Genomic DNA, 25,508 nt, shown 5'->3' with positions numbered 1-25,508 from the left:
AATGCTATGCTCACACAAAAAAATGAGGGAAAGTGGTGAGAAGATGAGGGAACAGAATAGAAAAAAAAAAAAGGAAAAAAAAATGGGTTTAATAAAGTCGTGACTGGTTAATGTCGTGTTATTGAGGTCAAACTTAAAAATTCGGTGAGGGGTATGTCTTCGCAAAAAATTTTGGTTAAATGGTATGCTCACACAAAAAATGAGAAAAGTGGTGAAAAGATGAGGGAAAAGAATAAGGAAAAAGAAAAAAATTGGGTTTAATAAAGTCACGTGACTAGCATATATAACTGGTTAACGTCGTGTTATTGAGGTCAAACTTGAAAATTCGGTGAGTGGTTAAATGGTATGCTCACACAAAAAGACGAGGGAAAGCGGTGAAAAGATGAGGGAAAAGAATAGGAAAAAAAGATGGTATACTCACAGAAAAAGATGAGGGAAAGTGGTGAAAAGATCAGGGAAAAGAATAGGAAAAAAGAAAAAAAAAAATGGGTTTAATAAAGTCACGTGACTGGCACATAATTGGTTAACGTTGTGTTAATGAGGTCAAACTTGAAAATTCGGTGAATGGTATGTCTTCGCAAAAAATTTTGATTAAATGGTATGCTTACACAAAAAAATTCATAAGGTAGTTTTTGACAAAAAAAAAAAAAAAAAAAAAAAGTCATTTAAAAGGTAGTTATTAATAATATTCCTTTTTTTTTTAAGAAATACAAATGGATTAATTTGTCCACGTCACAAAGGTTTGCTAAATTTAATCTTTGTCGAGAATGCAAACCAAGCCCTTCGAAGAAGAGATGGAAAAGAAAAAGGAACTCCCCACCCCAAAAACATAGAGATGAGAACAGTGGCGGAGCCAGGATTTTCAACTTGGGGGGACAAAATGCTTAACTTACGAAAAGCTTAACAAAAAATAAAAACAAAAAAAAACTCACACACAAATTGGTTAATACTTAATATTAAAATTTCAAAATACAAATATATACTTAGTCATACAATTCAAAATGATGAAAAAAATTACATAAACATTACATTAAAATTACAAGTTCATTCTTCGAGTCTTCATACTTTGAAATCGATCAATAATCTTTTCGTCGGAAACTCGTAAGAAGACATCCTTCTCAATAAAAGTGACCAAACAATCATTCATAAGTTGATCACCCATGCTATTTCGCAACTTGTTTTTGACACATGTCATTGCAGAAAACACTCTTTCAACACTTGCCGTGGCAACGGGAAGAATCAACATCAACTTGATAAGCAAATGAATTGCCGTTGCCATAATGTTTATTCTTTTTCCCGGATCATGAGGAAGAAGTTCAACATCGTACACCGAATCTTCCTCTAATGGTACATTACTATTACTTGAACCACCCATTTCCATACTATTTTCTTGACTTTGAGGGGAGCTAAATGAAGGTGAGTTATTGGACTCATTTTCATTGGACTCATTTTCATTGAGTTTCGTTCTTTTAAACAAGAATTGTCGAAGATCGGGTTGTTTAGTTGCCTTTGATTTGTTTGAATTTGGTGAATCGTTTGACATTTCCTAATTAAATCGAAAATTATATATCAATTTCCACAAGACCACAATCCACATCATTACATAATAACAAAACCTAAGAGGCTAAGATTTTAAATTTCTAATTCAACTACACATTTCAATAATTTACAATAATTAATAATTTAAATTCACATTTCACAAAAACAACCAAAAACTCTAACAGGGGAAACAATCAAACAAATATAAATCAATAATCATATATCAATTCAAATTATTCAATAATCAATACCCACAAGGCCACAAATGACAAATTCACAATAAAAATATAAACAATTAAACATTTAAACAAGTAATAAAAATATGAAATTCAGAATTTCAGATTTACTGTAAATTTAAACAATTAAACATTTAAACAACAAAACAAGTAATCAATTATTCAATTAATCATACATTCATTGATTCATACCTCCATTGAAATCCAGATTTACAGCAAATGTGTTATGCTTATGCATATGACGAAGTCACGAAGACACGAAGTCACGAAGGACGAAGGCTCAAGGGCGGCTGTTGAACCTCGTCACTGCTGCGAACTGCCGGCGAACGGTGGACGGCGTCACGGCGAGCCGGCTAGGCGACAGGCGAGGGCGAATCGAAGAGAGAGAAATTGAAAATTGAAAAACTTAGGGTTTGGCTGGCAAATGTCGCAACAGAGCACTGTAATTGCATTTTTTTTTTTAAATTTTTTTTTTTTTAAATTTTTTTTTTTTGAAAATGGGGGGACAAGTGTCCCCACATGTCCCCTTCTAGCTCCGCCCATGGATGAAAAGATTCAAACATGCAACCTCTCAAATCCAGAAATTAGAGTCCTTGCTACTAACTTTTTTTGTACCAAAGTAGAATGGCAAAGTAAGCATTATTCTCTGCATTAGTATACATACATACAAACCAAGCTTAATTAACATATACAAACATCTAAGACGCTGAGGAGAATGCCTTCACTAAATATACATACATGAAGTATACTCAAACCGAAATTGACGATTTCTCATTCTCATTAACAGCCTTCGGCCATCTCTGAGATTTAACATTGACAAAAGTATTCCTTTTTCTTTTGTCCTACATTTTTCCTTTTTTTTTCCTTGATATTTCTTTGTTTTTTCCTTTTGCCTCATACAATTTTCTCTACAATTGGGACTTTCATTTTGAAAGCCTAGCTAGCTGAATTTTCCTACTCAACCCCCATTCCTAAATGACATTTAGAATGGGAAGAAAGCTAAATTCCTACACCTAAAGGCACGACAGATTGCGCCTGCCTTTCTCCTACAATAAACAGCCTATAAAAAATACAAGGTGAGAGAGGGGGTCACAGCTTCTGACTATTTTACAGATGATTCTTTCAGGGAACTATCAACATGGTGACTGCCGCCTCTAAAGCGACTAAACCATGACAACTTTATCTTGCTAGCGCCAGTACATTGATCTTCAGTTTCTTCCTTGTTGCTGAAAAGTGTTTGGTCTGAGCAGTCCAGCGAAGCCCCACATGCTAAGTTATAAGACTGGCATGCTGAATAGCAGACTCTTAGCCTGTTGTCACCATCCATGTCGCACTTTTGAATTGAGATCTAGAATGAGAAAGGCAACATATGTGAGTTAAACTGATGCACATATAGAACAAATATTACACATACATGTGTGAATCTCAATGCCTGGAAAATAAATGCTATCTACAACCAAAAAAATAAAATAATAATAATATACACATACATGTGTGAATCTCAATGCCTGGAAAATAAATGCTATCTACAACCAAAAAAATAAAATCATAATAAAATAATATATGCATATACTTGCAAAAAATGAATACTTGCTATTGCCAACTGAATAATTGAAGAATCATTTCAGATCAACAAAGGCTACAGATGAATGCTATAAAAACTGAAAGGAAATTGCTTTCATAAATCTATAGCACATAGAATGCCATGCTAATCTTATTGCATGTACCATGACTTTTTACATAAATAAATTTCTTTACCATGCATTGTAATGATCCATGGTTAAAATAAACGCTTAGTAAAGCTTTTCTTTATACAATAAGAAATTAATCCAAGCCTTCATCAATCTTAAACAAATCCCCAAAATTGAGCAACAAAAGAAAATTGCAAGTGATGCACTCTGAACACCCTCACCACACAAAAACCGTCTACAAAAACCACATGTCCACATGTATCCTACAAATTTCATTAACTGCAAGGTCACCCTAATTAAGCTACATACAACTTAATGACTGCCCCCCTTATCCCGGCCCATAGGGTTTGGGTCACCCTAATTAAGCTACATACCACTCAATGACTGCCCCCTTATCCGAGCACATAGGCCCATCTGATATATTTTATTTAAGGAGACCAACACTTGATCCCCTACCCTAGCCCCTGATGAAACAAAACCCTTCAACTCCCTAACTACTCAATGTTAACCTGAAGCCTACAATAAACCTTAGCTCAAAATCCTCCATCACATTGGTTTATGGCCTTGAGGGTCTCAGCCTTCCCTTTCATCACATAGGTTTAATGAAATAGATTTTTTTGTCATCACAAAGTCTCTAAGGCACATAGTACTATAGTAGAATAAGTCACATAGATGAGTTCACGAGAATGGAGGGATGCAACAACCATTTCTCTTGCTTACTTACAAAAAAAAAAAAAAAAAAAAAAAAAAAAAAAAAAAAAAAGACACTAGTAGATGTTATAAAATAAAAAGGAAAGCATGTGGAAGTCAAACTTCTTATGCTCCACATGTCTTTTTTTTCATTGCTCTAGGCCCTTATAAAGTAATCAACATTATGACAAACAATCATCCTTCTCCTCTCATATCAAATTATACTCTATAACATCTATGAAAATTTCATCATCCAAATGACTATTATCTCGAACTAGCTTACATGCCCTCATAAGCAAACCTCATAACTCCAAGTATATCCTTCACAAAATCTGCCATAGAAAAGGATATCGAATAATCTTATAACATCTGAACCACATCCACATGCCCCAAATAGGCTAAAAGAGATATGAATTCACCCACGGATGAGCTAACCGGCACTGTCGCACAAGAGCATCATCTTATAGATGTATGGGTAGTTGGCTAGCAGTACTGGTTTTCTCTGACAAGGAATGGTATAAATTTCAGTGGATAACTCGCCAATGGCGCATTTGGATGCATATAGCTGACATAAGTTTATACAATGATGGCATCTACAAATTTGAAAACTACAAAATACAATGATGGGATCAACAAATGGTTTCCTTCACATATGCTTTCCAAAAATTTAGCACTGAGACATACTAATGATACTTAAACAGTCATTTCATGCAAAGTAACTCTCATTTATTTATCATAAAATTAGCACTGGCATAATATCGACACACTCACTCAATTAAACAACTTTGATCTCAACATTTGCAGATGTAGAATTAATAGATCCTCTAAATATCTCAGCAAATGGAATTAACCGTAAAAAGAATAGGATTTGCATAAGTCATATTAACTAACAAACTTACCCAGCATGCTAGCCTTTTAGCAGCTTCATCACAATAACTGCTGCCAAAAATGTTGAATAACTTTCGAGCCCCGCCTGGAAAGAGACGGTGATAGTTGGGCATGACAACCACCTCTTCAAGCTGCTGCAATATACTTGGTTCACTAGGAGCACAGTGTTTCCCGGAAAAATCATTTTTAAGAATGTTTTGGCAGACTGAGAGACTTGACATTAACAAAGAACTATTTTGGCATGTGTAGCCAGCATAATCAGAGCAACGGAACTCACAAACTCCATTGTCACAGACACCTCCATGAAGGCTGCATTGCTCATCACATACAGCTGCAAATCACATTCAAGTAAAATACAAGTTATAAGGAGGCTCTACTTAATTCTACTTGATAAATTTTGCACAAATCACAGGCGATGATACCTACGAGAGTCTTAATAAATTTTTCAAACATATAGATGTAGCCGACACTGAAATCATAATCATGCAAAACTAAGATAGCTATTTCATTGCTTAATAGGCTAATTGTCACACATCAAACAAGAAACAACAACTATGCATGATGATATTTGTTTTGGGGTTTTCTGATGTCCTGCGGGAGAGCTACAATTCCGAGACTGGAACCGGATGCCTGTACCTGCAAAATAACGGAGACTCCTGAGAGCTCCGCCTCCAACGGTCAAGTTAGTACCTGATTAAGGAGTAATTAATACAGAAATTAAAGTAATAAGGTCTCTCTAGGTGAGAGTATTTAATGTAGGTAATCTGCTTTGCTAGCGAGATCAGCCGGTTATTAGTGTGTTCCGTAATGTTTCTCCTTTGTTCTGTTAATTATTCGGTCCCTTGATTAATGAGGATTAATCGAGTATTTATAGCCTTGGGAAGCGTGCAACTCTCTAGGTTTAAGGTAAACCTAGGGCCGAACGGGCTTCTAGACTGAAATGGGCCTTGATGGCCGGTTGTCCCATTTGGCATGGGTGGACACGTGGCGTGTCTTAAGTGGTCCGTGGAGGACGCGTGGCGGAACCTGGTTGGTCCACTTGTCAAACGGCGCTTGGTGGATAAAAATCCCCTAATCATTTGCCCCTCACAGGTGGCACGCGACTGGTCACGTGTCGCCTGTGACAGGTGTCGCACGGTGACAGGCGACGGCCCGTTACAGGTGTCACCTTGCAGACGGCCGGGAGACTCTCCCGCCCAAATTTGAATTCGGAGGCGACCCTTCGCCTTCTCATTTTGCCTATAAAAGGAAGTGCTGACTTCGGTCATTTTCACATTTGAGAATTTTTGCGAGAACATTCGGACCCCTGAACTTGCTCTGACATTTTCGGACTTTTTCTGCCTACCGCCTGTTCTGACAAGCCGACTGACCCGAACTTTCAGGACTTCATCAACTGTCATCCGTTCAGGTAACTCAGTTCTCTTACTCTTAATTTTCTTTTTATTTTTTTGAAATGGCACCATGGAAGCACACGACACGCCCTAAGTTAGTGATCAGCCGGTCACCGGGGACGGCTGAATCTAGGACTAGGAGTGCCGCCTGCCCTTTTCTGGACCCATCTTTGCCCTTTATACAAAGTCCGACTGAATCTGTGTCTATGCAGAACGTGATGGCCAGAACAAAAAAGACTGCTAGAATATCAAACTCAGACGGCTCCTCCCAAAGGGTACTCCTTAGCGAAACATCTGACCAGGCGCCAGATGTGGAACGAGGCGACTGTCAAGCTGACAGTTCTGAGAGAGGGACCAAGGTGTTCCCTTCTCATCTAACCGTGGACATGTCTAATTTACCTTCTGCTCCTTCTAAGGGAGAGGAGGCGGGCCCCTCTAGGAGAGGGGAGGAGTCGTCCTCTTCGGACTCGTCAGGGGACGAGTCCAATTCCAGCTCTTCTGACCATAGTTCTTCTGACCATAGTTCTTCTGACTCAGAAGAAAAACATAACCGCCTACAAGAGGCGAGAAGTTCCCATGCAGTGGAGAAGGGGGATAATTGGGCAGAGCCGTCCGCCTCTTACAGAGAGGAAAACACCCCCTACTACTGCAGGGTGCCCCGGGGCCGGATCGCAACCATGCGAGACAACGTGGCGAGCTTTATTGCTAACCACAAAATGGGCCCGGAGTATTTACTGTTTGTGCCGGATCCAGAAGATACTGTCGTCTGGCCGGCTGGTACCAGCTATGGTGACGGCTGTTTTGGCTGCTATGTGGCGGCCATCAAAGCTGGTCTGCGCTTCCCATTACATCCGGCTGTTCAGCGGATTTTAGATGGGTATGATCTGGGGTTATGGCAGTTAGCCCCCAACTCTTGGGTAAACGTACTCGGCTATGTGGCCGGGTGCGAACTGAACGGGGTGGAGCCAAGTTTTGAGGCTTTCGCCCACATGAACTATCTCAGCCGGACCCCTAAGTCGGGAGGTACCGGCTGGTATCAACTAACAAGCCACAGGGGTTACCTCATGACGAGAGGTAAGGCAAACAAATGGAAGGATTGGCGGAACACCTTCCTTATTATCGAGAGTTCAGACACGGAGCTGAACAAACGTTTTAACAAGTGGAACAGGGATCCGCCTCTTCTTGCAGGCGGCCGCAGCATGCCGCCTGTTCCCCCAAAGGCTAAAAGAGAGATCCTAGACAAAGGACTCTTCAAAGTAGAGACTAGGGTGAACTCTACTTCAGGGGTACGAGAGCAAGTACCCCTACACTGCGTCCCGAGCTTCAAGTGGCTCTATGATGAGTACTTCTTGGCCGCCTGTGGCCTCGGCAGTCGGTGCTCTAGAGGTAGCCGGCCTGACGAATACTCTGTTTTCTCACGCCTTGTTTACTTGGGATTTTTACTAACTTTGCTGTTTATTTCTTTCAGCCGACGCCATGAGTAAAATAACAGCATCTAAGACTGCGGCGGCCATGCTGCGGGTTTCGCTAATGAAGCAGTCGTACGCCGACTCCCCCAGCAAGGAGGCACCCTTGGTAAGCTTTGAAAACTCTTCCCCTTTAAGTTGTATTATGCATATACTAACTCTTTTTGTTTTCAGTCTGGCACTCCAAGGGCTTCTTCCTCGCAACAGCCGGACCCCAAGGCTCGGAGAACGACTGTTGCAAGCTCTCCTGGGTCTTCCAGGAAAACAGTGGCGGCTGAGAAGCAGCCGGCCACTTCTTCAAAAACCCAGGCGGGGCCGCCTAGATGTATGGACACTTGCTTGTAAAAACTCACTCTTGCTTCCTTCTTGATTAGGTCTAACTTGTTTTTCCTTCTGCTTAATGCAGCCGGCCCCCAGGGACTTGACTTGGTTGAGGTAGCCAAGTCAATGGTTAAAGTAGTTCCTCCCTCTGACAGGGAGGCGGTCAAGGGTGCCGGCACCCTTGACCTCGATGGAATTTCGGGGATCCTAGCTGAGGTATACCCTTTTGAAGTTCCAGGACGCCTGTTAACCCTTATGATTGGAAACTGACGCCTGTTTTTCTTTGTACTTAGGCCCTGCTCCGAGTCAACAGCCTTCGCAAGCCGATTGATCGGAAAAAACAAAGAGGTAAAGGCCGCAAAGGCTATGGCCGCCTCCAGCTGTGATAAAGCAATGTTTCAAATTGCCCAAAATGAAGTACTGACCATTGATCTTCTTTATTACCAGGCGCAGGCGACCGCCGCTGTTCGGGCTCAGCTAGAGGCGGCCCAAAAGAAGGTTGACGAGCTGGAGGGGACCGTCACCAAATTTAAAGCCGAGCTGAAACCCCTTCGCCAGAAAATGCACTCTTACGAAGCCATGGAGAAATCTTTGGCTAACGTAAAAGAACGCCTGGTGAACCAGGAGAAGAGTCTTACCCAAGAGCTCTCGGACAAGGCCGAGCAAGAAAAACAAGAGCTCGTCCGGGAGATGGTGGAAGACTCCGCCCAAATCCAACGCATGACCTGGGAACGACTGTTCCCCAGTGCCGACTTTGCCTCATGGGAAAGAACGTACCGCCAGTGTTCGGAAATATATAATCAACAGATCCTGGCGGCTGCTGAAGAAGAGGCGATGGACGTTGCGTTGGAGGAGGAAGAGCCTGTTGTGGCGCTTGTGCCACTTGGGGGAAAGGCATCAAAAGATGATGCAGCGAAGGCCGAGTCCAGCAAGAAGAGTGCTGACCAGGCGGCTGCTGCTGATACTGAACTGCCCCCTTCTTAAGCTTTAAGTATATTTTTTCTTTTCACGGCCTGCGTGCCGTTTGCTTTGTAATTACCCGGCCAGGGGGCCGGGGTTTTGAATATTCTGCTGGTCTTTTATGGCCGGCTCATTTTAATCAAATTTTTTGTTTTTGTTCAAATTTGTCTAAGTATTTGAAATTTGCTCACTAGACAGACTGTTGTGTATGGCCGAACGTTAAGACAGGTACAAATAGTAAGTATGCCGCCTATGCCCCTGGACGACTGGTTGTCTGTTTCCAGGATAGATGATCAGTCGGCCATTTAATCAATCGGTATTCGAACTCTTTATTCAATTTGACCAAGTAAATAGAATTACCAAGTAGCCAAGGAATTTAAGTAGGAAAGCAAGCGGCGGGTACCGGTTGTTTCCCTTTATTGCCAATGTTGGCCTCTAATTTGTTATTTGTTAACCTAGCAAGAGTATTGGTTGAGAGCCTTTGTTTATTAAAAACAAGTGGACGACTCGTACCTTTTAGGCTCAGTACTAAGTTTGAGTGACTATTAAGTTAACATAGGAGTTACTTAGTCTTCGTCACAATCTTGATTGAGTAGTAAAGGTATCAGGCGGCGTAGGCCGGCTAGACCCCTTGATTCACCAATGTTTGTTGGCTATTTACTCAATAGGTTATCCCGTAGGAATAGGAGTTCGAGTGCCCTTGTTTGTATAAAACAGGCGGACGACTCAAACTTTTTAGGTTCCATACCAAATTTGAAGGAGTGACTATGAGTTAACTTTGGAGTTACTCAGTCGCCGTCACTTTTGTTTGAGAAGTAGAGGTACCAGGCGGCGTAGACCGGCTAGACCCCTTGATTCGCCAATGTTTGTTGGCTATTAACTCAATAGGTACCCCCTGCATTTATCCCAAGTAATACAGGCGGTCATCTGACTCAGATGTCAACTGCTACCACTGGTTTGGTTAGTGATAGAGTTATCCTTGTCTCAAAAACGGCTACGTGGTTGCCCTTTGGGACAGTCGTATAGGTGCCGTGTAATTAGTTTATAGAACAATGTTCCACCCAAAAGGGAGCTGCTCTCTGCGACGAATTTCATCCGAATGGATGCCGCCGGACGCCTGCTATAATGTTGGGACAGGTCGGATTAGTTTTTAAAAGTTAGATCAGTTGACTAGGCGCCTGGTCTGATCATTCGGCCAGTGGCCTTGGTATGTTCTTGGTGAACGTATGTGCTAAGTAAAAGAAGGGTAGCCGCCTGTTAGTTACAGGATCGGCCAGGCCCTAAACTTTTTAGCTAAGTATTGTGAGTAAAATACTCGAGGGAGAGTAGCCGACTGTAATGGAACAGACGGCATGCCCCTGTAAAGATAAAGAGTGAAACTCAATGGAGAGTAGCCGACTGTAAAGGTACAGACGGCATGCCCCTCGTAATACAAAATTGAATAGTAAGTGCCAACTTTTTTAAGTAGCTCTTTACTTTACATCATTCAAAAGAAATATTTCTTAAGGTTATCTACATTCCAAGTTCGAGGCAACGGTTGTCCGTCTGGTGTTTCCAGACGGTAGGTACCGTCCCTGACTTCCGCATAGATTCGGTAGGGTCCTTCCCAGTTGGGAGTTAGTTTGCCAGACTCGTTAGCCCTACCAACTGCTTCCATTTTTCTAAGTACAAAGTCCCCTACTTTGAGTGGACGCCTGTGCACTTTTTTGTTGTATGATCTAGTCATTCTTAGGCGGTAGATTTCATGGCGCAAAACAGCATTGCCCCTCTTTTCAGGAAGTGAGTCTAATGCCAGGCGCATAGCTTCCCAGTTTGCCTCTTCGTCATATAGCATTACTCGAAGAGTCGGCTCGTAGTGTTCTATTGGAAGAACAGCTTCTGCACCATAAGTTAGGAGGAATGGAGTTTCTCCAGTCGCCCCTTTTTCAGTCGTCCTAATGGCCCAAAGAACATGTGGTAGTTCATCTGCCCATAGGCCGCCTGCTCGTTCAATTTTTTTCTTGAGACCGTCTGAGATGATTTTATTAAAGGCTTCTACCTGGCCGTTTGCTTGTGGACGGCCGACAGATGCAAAGTAATGTCCAATTCCTTGGTCTCCCAACCAGCTTTTGAGAACAGGCGTCTCAAATTGGGGACCATTATCAAAAACCATAGACATGGGAACCCCGAACCGAGTGATGACGTTTTTCCAAATGAATGAAATTACATCTTTCGTCTTGATTCCCTTTACAGCCTCCGCCTCTACCCATTTAGTGAAGTAGTCAACGGCAACAAGTATATACCTTCTGCCGCCTGTAGCAGGCGTATATGGACCCAGAATGTCCATGCCCCACTTAGCAAACGGTAGTGGGCTGTGAATAGTAGTGAGGTCAGTAGCCGGACGGTGAATTAATTTGCCAAACCTTTGGCACTTGTCACATTTTTTCACCATCTCCATTGCATCTGCTTCCAAAGTAGGCCAAAAGTAGCCCTGCCGCCTTGCCCTTTGAGCAAGCATCCTACCACCTATATGGGAAGCACAGAAACCAGAGTGAAGATCATCTAGTATCTCTCGTCCCTTTTCAGGAGTAACACACTTTAAGAAGGGTTGAAGGTGCCCCCTCTTGTGCAGTTGCCCCTGTATCATTTCAAAACAGGAGGCTCGTTTTTTCAGTGATGCCGCCTGTTGAGGATCATCCGGCAGTGTACCGTTTGTCAGATATGCCCTGATTGAATCCATCCAGGTTGAGCTTCTGTCTAGAATTCCAATAGGATTTTCCTCGATGCTTCTCTTCTCCATTACTTCCCAAAACACAGTTCGAGGAGTATCGGAGGAGGCGGATGATGCTAATTTCGAGAGTGCATCTGCCTGGTTGTTTTCTGATCTCGGTACTTGGATCAGATGGAAATCCTCAAGGGAGCCGACTGCTTGTCGGACCGCCTGTAAATATTTGATCATGGCCGGATGTGTTGCTTCGTATTCGCCATTGTACTGACTCACTATCAGTTGTGAATCAGAACAGGCGTCTATTTTCCTTCGCTGCATCATCTGTATCGGAACTGTCGGCCTGTTGATTCTTTTTGGCCGACTGCTTTTTTGAGGAAGTATTCCCCGTAGATTTCTTGACATAAGTGTCAAGATCACCTTGATCAGCCAAGCGGTCTAGGTACCGCATGAGACTAATGCAGTCGTTGGTGTGATGACCAATGTCATCATGATAAGCACAGATTTTGTCTTGGTTCCGGTTGCTCGCAGAACCCTTCATGGGGAGCGGTTTCTCAATTGAGAGCCGTCCCTTTATTTCTTTTAGGATAAACTGGTTATCCTTGTTAAACACATACTTTGGGGAGTATGGTTTGAATTCCTTTTTCTTCTTGGCCGGCTGTTTAGAGGAATCAGCCGCCCAGACCCCTTTTCTTTTTTCATCTTTGTTGGACGACTGTTTCTGTCGTCCTTCTCTATTGTCGAACCTCTTCCCGTCCGACTGTTTCATTGTACACAGATCAGTCGCCTGTATATAGGCTTCTGCTTCAATCAAGGCCTCTTGAAGAGTCGCCACCCTTTTTCGAACTAAATCAAATTTGAAGGTAGACCCGTCTTTGAGACCTCTAAAAAAGTCAGTATAAGCTACCTCATCCGGTAACCCTTGAATCTGTATTCTCATCAGGTTGAACCGCCTGATGTAAGAACGAAGCCCCTCCTTCTCGCCCTGCTGAATTGTTCCCAAATCAAGGGTCGTTTTCTTCGCAGGGATGTTCATAGCGAAGTTGGAGGCAAATAAGTAAGCAAGCGTCCTGAAGCTGTTTACACAACCAGTTTGCGAAATAAGTAAGCAAGCGTCTTGGATGCCATCTCTGAAGTACTTTCCCGACAGACGGCGCCAAAATGTTTCGGGATTTTCTGATGTCCTGCGGGAGAGCTACAATTCCGAGACTGGAACCGGATGCCTGTACCTGCAAAATAACGGAGACTCCTGAGAGCTCCGCCTCCAACGGTCAAGTTAGTACCTGATTAAGGAGTAATTAATACAGAAATTAAAGTAATAAGGTCTCTCTAGGTGAGAGTATTTAATGTAGGTAATCTGCTTTGCTAGCGAGATCAGCCGGTTATTAGTGTGTTCCGTAATGTTTCTCCTTTGTTCTGTTAATTATTCGGTCCCTTGATTAATGAGGATTAATCGAGTATTTATAGCCTTGGGAAGCGTGCAACTCTCTAGGTTTAAGGTAAACCTAGGGCCGAACGGGCTTCTAGACTGAAATGGGCCTTGATGGCCGGTTGTCCCATTTGGCATGGGTGGACACGTGGCGTGTCTTAAGTGGTCCGTGGAGGACGCGTGGCGGAACCTGGTTGGTCCACTTGTCAAACGGCGCTTGGTGGATAAAAATCCCCTAATCAATATTGAGTGATGACAGTAATATGTTCTTTTTCAGCAAAACCAACTAATCAAAGTTTATGCTGCCGTAAACCCTTGCTCTAAATCACACAACACAAATAGCAGGGATCTTATTATGTCGAGGATCTTCAACATTACCTGTGGAACAGTCAACACCTGTGTATCCATTATGACACTCACAGACCCCATTATCAAGACAGGTGCCATGGTTGGTACAGTTAGTAGGACAGAGGCCTGCATAACAAAATTAGCACGTACTTTCAGAGGCATAGAAAATAAAATGCAAACTTTTTTTTGTAAAGAAGACTTCAGAGGGAAAGGGGTAACATACGTTTATTACAGTCATGGCCATGGAACCCCAAAAAACAACGACACCTCCCATTTACACAATCTCCATTCAAATTGCAAGAATTGGGACATTGACCTGAGATAGGAAGTGATGATGTGCTGCAAAGTTCATGATAAGCAGGGCAAACCAGCTCACCTAAACAAAGCAACAATAGAATTATAGGGCTGCAGAAGGAAAAACAAGATGATTAAATAGTTACATACTTCACAAGTTAGCTGTGTGATTAGTGATTACCATTGAACCCAGGGAACTGAATGTGGCCACCAGCTGAAGGGCAGGCTTTCCATATGCCATCCACTGCAATCTATGAGCATGAAAAGGAATATTATACAACAAATTGCCTTATCAAACAAAATAACTCTTACAAGATAAAGCACACAGCACCCCATAAATTAGCTAAAGGGTCTACATAGGACTATTTTCCATAAAAAATTTCCCAAAACTTTTAGAAGGTTTCTAGTGGTGGACCATTGTCATGTATAGTACGAATAAAAAGCTGTGGCGGGGAAATTTTATTATTATTTTTATTTAGGTGAGAGAAATTAGGGGAGTGTGATATAGGGTTAATATACAGTAAGTCTCTTGTAAGGTGGTCTAACCAGGTAAGACATTATGATGTCAGCACGACACCAGCACACTCTTGGTAACTACATAGTAATAAAGATTTAGCTAATAGAGGGAAAAAAAATTGATAACGAATTATGAAAGGGTAACTATAAGTAGAAATTAGTTATCGTGTTTTTATATTAGTTTGCCACTCATATACGAGTATTAATTTACATTTTTCCTAGCTACCATTTTTGCTTCATTAATCATATAAGTAACATTACTAGTTACCCAGTAGGTCGTACTGTCGTATATGATCTTACCAAATAAAACTGTCTTATAGTTTTTTTTTTTAGATTTTTTATTTTAATTCAAGAGAGAGATAATGGGAGCATATAATGGGAAGGGTTTAAAAAATTTTAGCTGCAGCCAAACCAAAAGAGGAAATGCAAAGTCTATTTGGGACAAACCAAAAAGTTAATAAATAAATAAATATAGAAAGTATATATGGGGCAAACCAAAAAAGTAAAAGTAGGAAGACTAAAGGGATGGAGGGAGTAAAAATTTTGTGACTCAGGAAAGATAAATCCTGTTAAATCATCGAGCTTCAAAAAAACTACGGCCCCTTCCATCCCTCCTCCTGCATCTTCTCTTGCTCTATTAGCCATTCCCCCAATAACGTTGTAGCCCCATATCTTTTTATGTACACAACAAATACAAGTATTAAATATCCCAGAGTTACCTCTAATGTCTTGTTTATACATCGATGTTGATAACAACCATTTCCCTGAGTCGTTGAACCACGTACAAACCCAGTTCGAACTAAAGAAGAGGCCATGCACCTACACCATGTTCAAGACAAAATTTAGCAGCTACAAATACTTATATTTTTTTATCTTAACATCTAGAAGACGTTTCATGTCCACCAGAAACGAGAAAGGCTCATTAACAACACCATGACCAAAATACCTGACAAGATTCAGGCTCAAATATAAAAAATAAGTAATACCTGGAATTGCTTCCACGCACTTCTCCCAGCATTCTGTCAGGTGCTCTTGCACTGTTGGTGTCGGTACAAGACCCATCAGAATAAGCTACAAAGTATGTGCAATAATCTGCCAATGAAGACTGCCCACCTGCAATAGCCAAATCAAGAATCTATGTTACAGACAAAAATTAAACGTCTATAAACAACATAACTTGCTCATAGAATTCCTGGTACATGTTGCTCTTCCTCTTCAACCAGTCCCCCCTACCCCCTGAAAGAGCTTCAAACTCCAAATATTCCACTCACCATATCCTGAATCTATTTTACATGCTTCCAGGGTTGTTTGATTAGGAGTTAGGGTATATGATTGATTTCTTATACTACAAGTAAGCTAATTTATTTCAACATTTGAAGCTATTTTGCATCTAACAAAGAACTCTCTTCCATGGTGATAAATTACATCACAGATTATTACCTTTTCAATCATTACACTAGCAACATGATTAGGAACTAAGCACAGATTCCACGAGACAGGAGGGACTATATGAGGGGAAATTGTAAATGTAATAGATCCATGTCATGAAAATACACCTTTATTTGCCTGTGGGAAGTACTGGGCCCACTGAGGGAGATCGCCAATATAATTTACAATGGGGCAGTACCCTTCTGCCTCTCTATTATATGTACAACCTGACAATTGGGTATTGTTGCAATGATAGGCACCCTTCCATTGATTACATGGTGAGGTAACAAATTCAGTGCCTTGATTGCGCCCCCAGTCAAGGCGGTCTGCCATGCTATAGTTGGCCTTGTACCATCCACTATCCTCCAATAAAGCCAGAGTCATTGTTGAAACAACAGACCTTGTATCTACAGATCCTGTCATGATCTCGTTCATCAACAGTCTCTTCTCCCAATGCGAGCCTGAAAGCATATACAATGAGCTATAAGTCACTGAACTGAAAATCTTAGATACATTAATGAACTTAGCACAAAAGGAATGTTTGCACTGGAGTACAAACAAAGATTTATAAGATTTATGACCTAATTACAAAAGGTGAATTACATTAGATTAGATATGGCAAAAGTGCAAAACTATTACATCCATGCAGTATCTCCGGACTTCATATTTATGTTACTAGGCTACGAACACTGCAGTACAAGGTTGGAAATAAGAATCTGGATGCCTAATTTGTCATGGCCCAGAAAATATGAGCATTGTCCAATTAATGGACATGGGTAGAGACATGGTCACATGGCTTTAAAAAAAAAAAAAAATACTTTCTCCACCTCATAGGCATGCAATTTGAGGAAGAGATTAGATAGAGTATATGCACAAATTATTTAAAATAATTTAAACCGTAACATAACATAGTACATATTATAATATTTTTAAAGACCCTTTGATGACAAGAACTTTCATAGTTGTTAAGGAATTTTACATGTCTAAAAATACTGAAATGACCACTTCTACAAAGCATTAATGTTTAAAAATTCACAGCGAACATTCTTGATATTACTGATCCCTGTACCCATGTAATCCCCCCCCCCTCTCTTCTCCCTCTTTTCTTGTTATCTACTCTCTCCTTGGCATGCCACGAAATTCAAGATCTGAATTCAGTACCAACAACCGGCCTCTCTTATCTCATCATTAACATCCCATCAGCAATTCAATTGTCTGTATCTCTCAATCCAGATCTGCTGCCACTTGCAATTCTTAGCTACTGCTAGTCATTTTTCTCACATCATTTACCACATCACCATTGGTGAAGCCATTGTCAACTCCTTCCCTGACTTTCATTATCACAGCCTATAACTCTTCTCATAATATATCTTCCACTGCCATAAAATCCTACGCTCCACATTGAACCCACCCCAGCCCTCTTTATGATTAGTACTTAAACGTCCAAATGTTATCTTCAAATTAAGCTTTGTCATGCATATTAAGAAAACAAGAGCTGGGACAAAAAGTGTTAAAAGAGAATAATATATTGGAATTTGAAAAATAGGAAATTGTAGAAATTGCGAAATTATAATACAAAAGTAGCAAGAGCAACAAAGCAAGTGTGAAAATTGTGAAATTATCCGATTGATGTGATGGAAAGAGAATATAATAAGAGAAAGTAGGATTCCACATCACACAGGGAAGAGGGCAAGTGGACAATAAATTGGAACAAGGGGAGATATTTATATGGGGCTCCAAGTCCAAGAGCAGAGTGGAGAGTTGGGCAAGGATCTTGTATCCAGTATACAAAACATGCTGTGATAAAAATGGTTCTTAGTAACTTATTTTCCCATAAAGGTATTATAGCTTAAATCCCAGAAGGCAACACTTGATAAAAATAGAAAGGGTAAAAGACAAAAGAGAAGGGAATGACCTGATGTTCCTCGCCCACCACCATCTTCTAGCTCTAAACCAGTAAAGTTTTCAGAAAATGCCTGCCAAAGTAACAGATAAGTTATACACTAAGTCATAAGGCTTGCATAATTGCATGCACAAAGAATTGAAAGTTTAATCAAATACCCCATAATGATACCGCGCATGCATTATAACACGAGGGAGCACTACACGTGTTACCATTCTTCCTAACCTTTCATCCATGTTATGTTTTGTGACCTGCAAACAAGTCGTGAGGCCAAAGTTAAAGAAATTTACGGATAGTTATAGATAAAGATGGTCAATCAATGTTGATTATTTGCACAGATAAAGAGGATTTTTCCTCAAAAATGGCGTATGTGCACAACAAAGATCTAAAATCTGAACAGAGAGCCAATAGAGACTTTAAATTGAGTATAGAAACATATGGCACTAGCACTAGAAAGGATAAGTGAAAATTAGGCAAGCACCCAAGGAAGTGACACATTGACCTTCCCAAATCGTCAAACTTTCAAAACTTTACCAAGCTGTGAATAAACTATAATGCAATAGCACTACCTAATAATAGATGCACAACTATAGTTCATTCGTGGAACAATCATGATCTCCCAAGAAGCATCCTAATTTTTAAGTCTAAAAGGTACTCACTCAGTTCTTATTAATGCACAGTGTGCTTTATTCTATTTTAAACATACCCCACTTTACTATCTAACCCCTCCTATCCCATAATAATTACACCTTTCCGCACAATCTCTTTATTCATCTTTTTTTTACAATTGCCCACCTTTTTACACTCTCTCTTAGGGGCCGTTTGGTTCGCACGAGGGAATCGGAATGGAATGAACAAAGGGAAAGGAGAAGAATGGAATGAAAATACCCTATTTTTGCTTTGTTGTTTGTTTTTATAACAAAGGGAATCGTTCCCCCACCACACCACCCCCACCACAACCACCACACATTTCATCAATTTTTCACTTCCCACCATTTCCAGCCACCGCCGCACCTCCTCCACCACTCGCCGCCCTTCGCCGCACCTCCCCCTCCCCTCGCCGTGCCAGCCCCAATCTCCCCTCCCCCGAAAAAACCACAAACTGCAGATTACCAAACCCTAATTGCAAACAATCGATACAAAATCCCAAATTGTCATAAAATTCGTTCAATTCGGAACAATCCAGAGGTACAGAACATCAAAATCGTTTGACAATTAATGAAAATACAATCAAAATCGGATATCAAGATAAACAAACACAAATTACGAAGAAAAAAAAACGATTTTTTTGTAAATTGAGATGAAAAATAGAGATACCTCAGTAGCAGATTCATGGGGGAGGGGGATGCAGCGGTGATTGGGGGAGGTGCAGCGGTGATTGGGGGAGGTGCAGCGGTGATTGGGGGAGGTGCAGCGGTTGTCGGGGGAGGTGCAGCGGTGGTCGGGGGAGGGGCGGCGGTGGTCTGGCTGGGCTGGTTTTCCGGTGGTGTTGGTAGGTGTGAAGGTGGTGATGTGGTGGTGTGAAGGTGGGTAGGGAAAGGAAATGGGAAAGTCCAGGGGGGTGGGAATGGAGTTGGAAGGATTTGGGGTAATGAGGAGGGTAAAGGGAATGATTAAAAGTGTAAAACAAACATCAACAAAGGGAATCAGTTGATTCCCATTCCCTTTCCTGATTACCCCCAACTAAACGGCCCCTTACTTTATCTTACTTTATCTAACATCCACTCATCCTGTTTCAAAATAATATGATTATCAACCAAGTAGAACACGAAAGAATGAAACGAATAAATTAAATTATAGAGTATATTACATCACTTTTGTAATTGCGGACTCCTAGACAATTTCTGGAGTAGAGAGAGATAGAGAGAGAAAAAATAAAGAGAGCACATGTGATATAAAAGAAATAGAGAGAATTTATTAACTAAAAGGGAAAGTGATGCATCTAAATTTAAAGTTCCATTTTTAGAAAGTGATGCATCTAATAAAAAAATGGAGGAAGTATTAAATTTCATTGGAAATTCCACAGTAGACTACTGGTAACATAAATTGGCCAACCAATGGAAGCATTCTCTCATATTCAGTGGATTCCCCTCTACAATTTCTAGTAAAAGAGGTTCAAACTTCAAACTATGAACATAGGAGACCTAGCATTGAATTAGAAGGAACACAACACTTTTGCAAAGAAATTTCATTCGATCAATTAGGCCAGATATAAGAAAAGTTATCAATCTTAAGCACAAGTACCATATTGGATGTTGGATTTGTTGTGTCATTGGAAACTAAATGGAGGTTCGGGATGTAAGAGATTTGTGTTCCCCTCATCAATTTGTAAATCCTTTGACAACTATTCAGCATGAGAAAAATATGGGGCAGGATAATTAGAGTTGATCAAGAGTGACTCTAGCTTATCCATGGAATCTAACATCAGCTTTCATAGTGACCGACTGACTTCTGTGTAACTTATATCTAGGTTCAATGATTGTCTGCTTACCAAGTTGACGATGCTAGAAAGTAGAAACACATTCACGGAGGTCTAGGAAGGTTAAGAAACATGCTGATGATCTGGTTCTAAAATTATCTGTGGACACGAGAGTATGGATACCTTTTCATTCACTTCTAATAGGATGTGTACATCATTTGTCATCAGCAGGGCACAGCACCATATCTTAGTAGCCAACATTACCTGGAAAGTCAAAGTTCTACTTAAGGCAAGAGATTTGTGATGATATTTTCCTTCTCATATATAAGGTTTCACAAAACACATTTGTTCTGTTGTCAAAGATCTAGATATCTCCTTTTTCCCTTTGAGGATTGGGTTAATTCCAACCACCCCAACCATATTTCACTCCAGTTTTCAAGTAATCTGCATTGACACCTTTTCCCAACATCAATTCTGCTTCTATTTGAGGTGTACAAAGCCAAAGTGCAAGTGTGCAACAAACCACGTTTGATTGTACTTTGGATGCTTTTAATAGAATAATCAGTAACCCAGTTACATACTTTCCACACATGCTTGTATACTACCAACAATGTGCCAGTGAATCGTGTCCACTGCTTTGCCCTTGAGCTTTTAAAGGTTTTTGGTATAAACATTTCGAGCATTACATGAAAATATTCCACCAATTGCCTTTTATATCTAAATCTAACATCCATAATCCAAAATTTTAAACGAGCACAAGGTATGCCAAGGGACCCCCCCCCCCAACACACAACTTTTTGTTACACTGAAAATTACCTGAGCTCGTCTTCTTTTGCGCTCATCACGAAAATGTGCAAAAGCATGTGGATCAAAACCAAGAACATGCATAACCTGAAAAAATAAAACCATAATAGGTGATAAAGCTTATTAATTTCTGTTTCAAACAAAAATCAAAAGAAAAATAAAAATCACTAACCTCATGTATGAGAGTTGCAGAAAGTAGTGTTTCAGCTTCTGCAGTCAAATGTCGAGGAGCAACATTTACGTGGCCTTCACGAACAAGAAAAAAGTAATTTATACTTGTCAAGAATTTAGCAGAGATACATCAACCCAATTACCCAATCCCTATGCCAGATGATGTATGGTAAATCTACCTGCAATAGCACGGCCCCACTGATCCCGCTCACACGCCACAGCCCATGCTAGTGTGTTTCCAGTTGTTGGCCTTGTGGTTACCAAAAGAACCAAATCTGCATCAGCAATACCCTCTGAAAGGAAAAAGTGAAATAATTTTGTCATGAACCCTAACAAAAGGCTGACATAATAGAATCCATTCCTGACACTGATTGCCAAATAAGACAGAACCTTCTACATATTCCCTTGGTAGCTGTACACCTCCATCTTGTCCGCACGCAGAGTATCCACTCAGTCGCAATTTTCCTCTAACAGGCTCAACGGCTAAGGCTCTCTGGAACCAGTCAGCTGTCTGCCCCAGAGCCTGCCCATCCATTAACAGACATAGGTATTACTTGACAGGTCGACATGTAAAGACTGTAAACCGAGTAATACTTAAACAGAACATTTTCTTAAATGAACCTAAAATTTGTTAAAATTGGAATGCTTGCAAGAACAATGAACAATTTTTTTGTTTCTAAACATTTTCCAGCCGTAGGAGGTTGTGATTGTTACAAAGGGGGTCAAGCAATTATATAAAACCCAGAAAACTGGAATTATTGACCCCAAGCTCAAGCCTGGTAAGGCAGTAAGTATTTGGAGTACATCATATATCCCAATTTTCCAAGCTCCCTATTGCTTCACTTGAGCATCACCCAAGTTTTAACAGACAGGCTGCCCTATCTTAAAAATCACTACAACTAATAAAACATACATGATCAGCAAAAAGATAAATCGCATTGCAGTGTACACAATCACACCACATTCTGTAACATTAGGCTTGTGGCATAAAATGAATCAACACAATACATGCTTCATATAGAGTAAGAATGGAAAACAAAATGCATACCTTATGCAGGCGATGCTTTTTGTCACCCCCAGATATGTCTTCCAAAGTACAATTATACCAGCAATCCCCCGATATTGGTGGATCAACATTAGGATTACAAAAAGGTGTTACTGGAAAAGACATCATAGGAGGCTCCCCAACCTGATCAACCAAGATGCAACATACAAGACAAGAGAATCAGCAAAAGCATACCACTAATATGCACATAAATGCAGCTACCGCTCCCAATCCTCACCTTTACAATGTCCCCAACATTTCGGCAATCTCTATCAGGAGAATGGCCTACTGCGTCATAATTTAAAAATATTCTAATCGGCCACTTCCCATCTTCAGATTGTGGTATGGATTCCGTCATACCAAGCAAAGCACGCCCCCTGCGGCTGAGAGATTCAGTGAGACTAGGCTCCTCATACACTTGAGGGGTAACAGAATAAACCTGGCGACCAGGTCGCCTCCGCTGTGCAATAATTTGATCATGTATACAAGAATGTGAGCTAATACTTTTAACTTCCCTTTCTTGCCCTTGCTGTTGAAGCTGATAATCAATGGACTCTGCTGCATTTGAGAACAACCCCAATACAAAAACAATCTGCCACAGTATAACATTAGCCGATAAGCAACTTACACGACAACTGTGAATCGACAATTAACTAAGCTGCTTCACTATCCAAAGCAAAAATCTGTGACCTCAAATTCAATTGATTATAAAAAAAAGAATTTCCATTAAAATAAACATCATTTAACAACTAAAATTTCACTCAAGAAGTGCAAATTAGACACACTATAAATTTAACTCCCTTCGTCCGCTATTAATTGTCACTTTGATTGTGTAATTTGAGCTAATAATGACACAATTAAACCTCCTAAGTCATACCTAGTAGTACTTTTTTTCTCTGAGTTAAGTTTAACATTAGTAGTCTGTGTAATACACAAAATATAAGGAAATTATGTAAATAAAGTATAAAGATCTAATGAAGGTGGAAAATTGAGTATTAATTTCATTGTTAATTTCCAATCGAGCCAAACAAATAAACCCCCATTTGGAAAAATGACACAAATTTACCATATAGTCACATTAATTTTTTAAAAATAAAACGCAAAAAAAAAATGAAATAATTCCAACAACAAATACCCAGTATTCCATTAATGTAATCATTCTATAATTACACAAATTAGATTACATAAGATGTAAAAACTTACCTCGAAAAGAATGACAGCAAATCTGAAACAAACAAATCGTAACCCAAAACATGGAGTTTTATAAATCATCACCTCCATGAATAATTTCACTAAAAACCCACTTTCCCATCAAAAATCCAGCGCTGTTTCGATCGAAACGCGTACCCATAAAAATCCCAACATTTCAAAATTAATCCCAAGAACAGGTACAAAAAGACTGAAGAACGAATCGTTGTAGTTAATTGATTTAAAAATAATTAAATCAAAACTGAAAAAATGAAGGTAAGATATTAAATTTTCTGGAGAAAAAGGGAAATGATGAAGTGAATTTGAAGACTGAAAGACTGATTCTTCTTTTATTTTTCTGGGTTCAGGTGAGGTGGGGTTGTACTGTGGAGCTACCAAACGAGTGAGAGCAAAATTTTAAGAAAATGTAATAAAAATAAAAACAAAATCAAAATGGATATGTGATATAAATGTTTTTTATTTTTTTGGAATTGGGAAAGTTTTAATTTTAAATATGGAAGGTTTTGGTTATTTCAAAAAAAAAATATGGAAGGTTTTGGTTGTTTGATGTTGGATAATGGTGGTAATGGATGTGGAGAAATGATATAAAGTAGTTTAGCGTAGGTGAGAAAAAGGGAGACTATGAAAGGTTAGGTTATGGTGGGTAGACAATTATTTGTTTGTTATGGAGTATTATATTTCAATAAAGTTAGCAATTGGGTGAAGATTATTGGATCCTCCTAAATTTTAATGGATTTAAACTTTTTTTTTTTGGTCTTTTAATCGTGCAATATTTGCATTTTTTTTTCTCAATAGGTATGCGGAAACAAATACTCGAATTATCAAATTGTTAAAACGGGAAGCAAATAATTATGATCATATAAGCAATCAACCATGGATCTACCCTACAATCTTTGCAATGAATTGATAATTTGAATATTGTTCCTTTTGATGATAACATTTTCTTATGTTACTCTCAATTGCTATTCAGATCTCTCTATGATGAGTTTTAAATATGTATCTATACTTAATTTTTAAGAATTATAACCAAGAAACTAAGAAAGACACATATGACAGAGTAAGTATTACCCACTACCATGGTATGGGTAATACTACCCAATACCACAATTTTTTTTCTTTTTCCTTTTTTTCCCTTTCCTCTTCATCTTCTTCCTTCCTTAAAGCCTTTTCCCCACCTTCATGGATAGCTCCCATTGCCGGCCAAACCTCCACCCACCACACCTTCACCTCCGACAACAAGAAGCCAACCCCACCAGCTACTACCTCGGTCGAAATCCAAAAACACGCAACTACCTCCATTAAAAATCACCAGAAACCATCCAAAAAAACATAACCCAAAAACTAGAGACACAAACTTATGACTCTAGCCATTAAAAACAGTGAATTCTATGCTGGAAATCGCTGAGTTCGGTTGAAATTGACTCCGGTAGTTTTTTGTTGGTGCTCAGTTATTATTAATTTCTATACTGTTATTATTGGTTTGTATACTGTTATTCTTGGTTTTTATACTGTTATTCATAATTTATATACTGTTATTGAGAGCAAAAAGACTGCATTTTTACAACATGGGTAAGTTTTACGTGAAATTACATTTTAGCCCCTGGTATGGGCCCAACGAGCCCATACTTGGTAGTGGTCTATCACTACTCCATATGACATGTCTCCATCCATTCCATTACAATTCCCTATTTTCGTCTCTAACCAAAGTGTCACATGTCTTCTTATAGTATTAATTTTTTATTGCACCTTTTTTTTTTTAATTCTTTCATTAAACTTATATTTCATCTTCCATACACACTTTATCTCTCCTCTTTAATTTAACCTTTTCCTATTCGCTCTTTAATTTTAGCCCCCCCCCCACCTTCTATTTAAGCCTCTTTTCGATTAAAGTTCCAAAATTTTAATTTCTTTAATTTTGTTTCCGATAACATATTATACCCCATAATGACTTATTGATATTTCCTCACTTATGTCTCAATACAATTTTATATGAATAATCTGTGCATTGCATGACCCAAAAAGCTATTTCATTTATAAAAAGCTTTTATGACCTAGA

At 39.8% G+C, this 25,508-nt stretch overlaps 1 protein-coding gene and 1 long non-coding RNA gene across 2 annotated transcripts; one reads left to right on the top strand and one right to left on the bottom strand.

The window, feature by feature from the left end:
- The first annotated feature begins 970 nt into the window (after positions 1–970).
- On the top strand, positions 971–2,240 carry LOC110711243. The gene is made up of 2 exons (XR_002509311.1): positions 971–1,347; positions 1,984–2,240. It is a non-coding gene; the product is annotated as an uncharacterized LOC110711243 (long non-coding RNA).
- A 242-nt stretch (positions 2,241–2,482) lies between these two features.
- On the bottom strand, positions 2,483–24,080 carry LOC110711242. The gene is made up of 17 exons (XM_021889618.1): positions 23,447–24,080; positions 22,482–22,835; positions 22,247–22,387; positions 21,589–21,721; positions 21,378–21,491; positions 21,200–21,273; positions 21,040–21,114; positions 17,963–18,055; positions 17,817–17,877; positions 16,030–16,362; positions 15,460–15,586; positions 15,193–15,292; positions 14,139–14,208; positions 13,887–14,039; positions 13,694–13,789; positions 5,056–5,375; positions 2,483–3,123 (listed from the first exon to the last, which is right to left on the bottom strand). Exons 1-17 carry the CDS (start codon positions 23,522–23,524, stop codon positions 2,878–2,880), a joined length of 2,568 nt encoding a protein of 855 aa, XP_021745310.1. The 5' UTR covers positions 23,525–24,080; the 3' UTR covers positions 2,483–2,877.
- Between the last annotated feature and the right edge of the window lie 1,428 nt (positions 24,081–25,508).

This window comes from Chenopodium quinoa, unplaced genomic scaffold, assembly GCF_001683475.1.
Source record: "Chenopodium quinoa cultivar QQ74 unplaced genomic scaffold, ASM168347v1, whole genome shotgun sequence".
In the NCBI taxonomy this organism is placed as follows: Eukaryota; Viridiplantae; Streptophyta; class Magnoliopsida; order Caryophyllales; family Amaranthaceae; genus Chenopodium; species Chenopodium quinoa.
Note: the sequence above shows the minus strand (reverse complement) of the source record. Positions and strands in the feature narration are given on the sequence as shown.

Coding starts and splice junctions, on each gene's coding strand:
- LOC110711242 (XM_021889618.1), bottom strand. CDS start 23,524: ATGGAGGTGATGATTTATAAAACTCCATGTTTTGGGTTACGATTTGTT. Junction 18,056..21,039: donor GCAAAAGAAGACGAGCTCAG/GTAATTTTCAGT, acceptor ACTTGTTTGCAG/GTCACAAAACATAACATGGA. Junction 15,587..16,029: donor CTTCCCACAGGCAAATAAAG/GTGTATTTTCAT, acceptor TGGCTATTGCAG/GTGGGCAGTCTTCATTGGCA.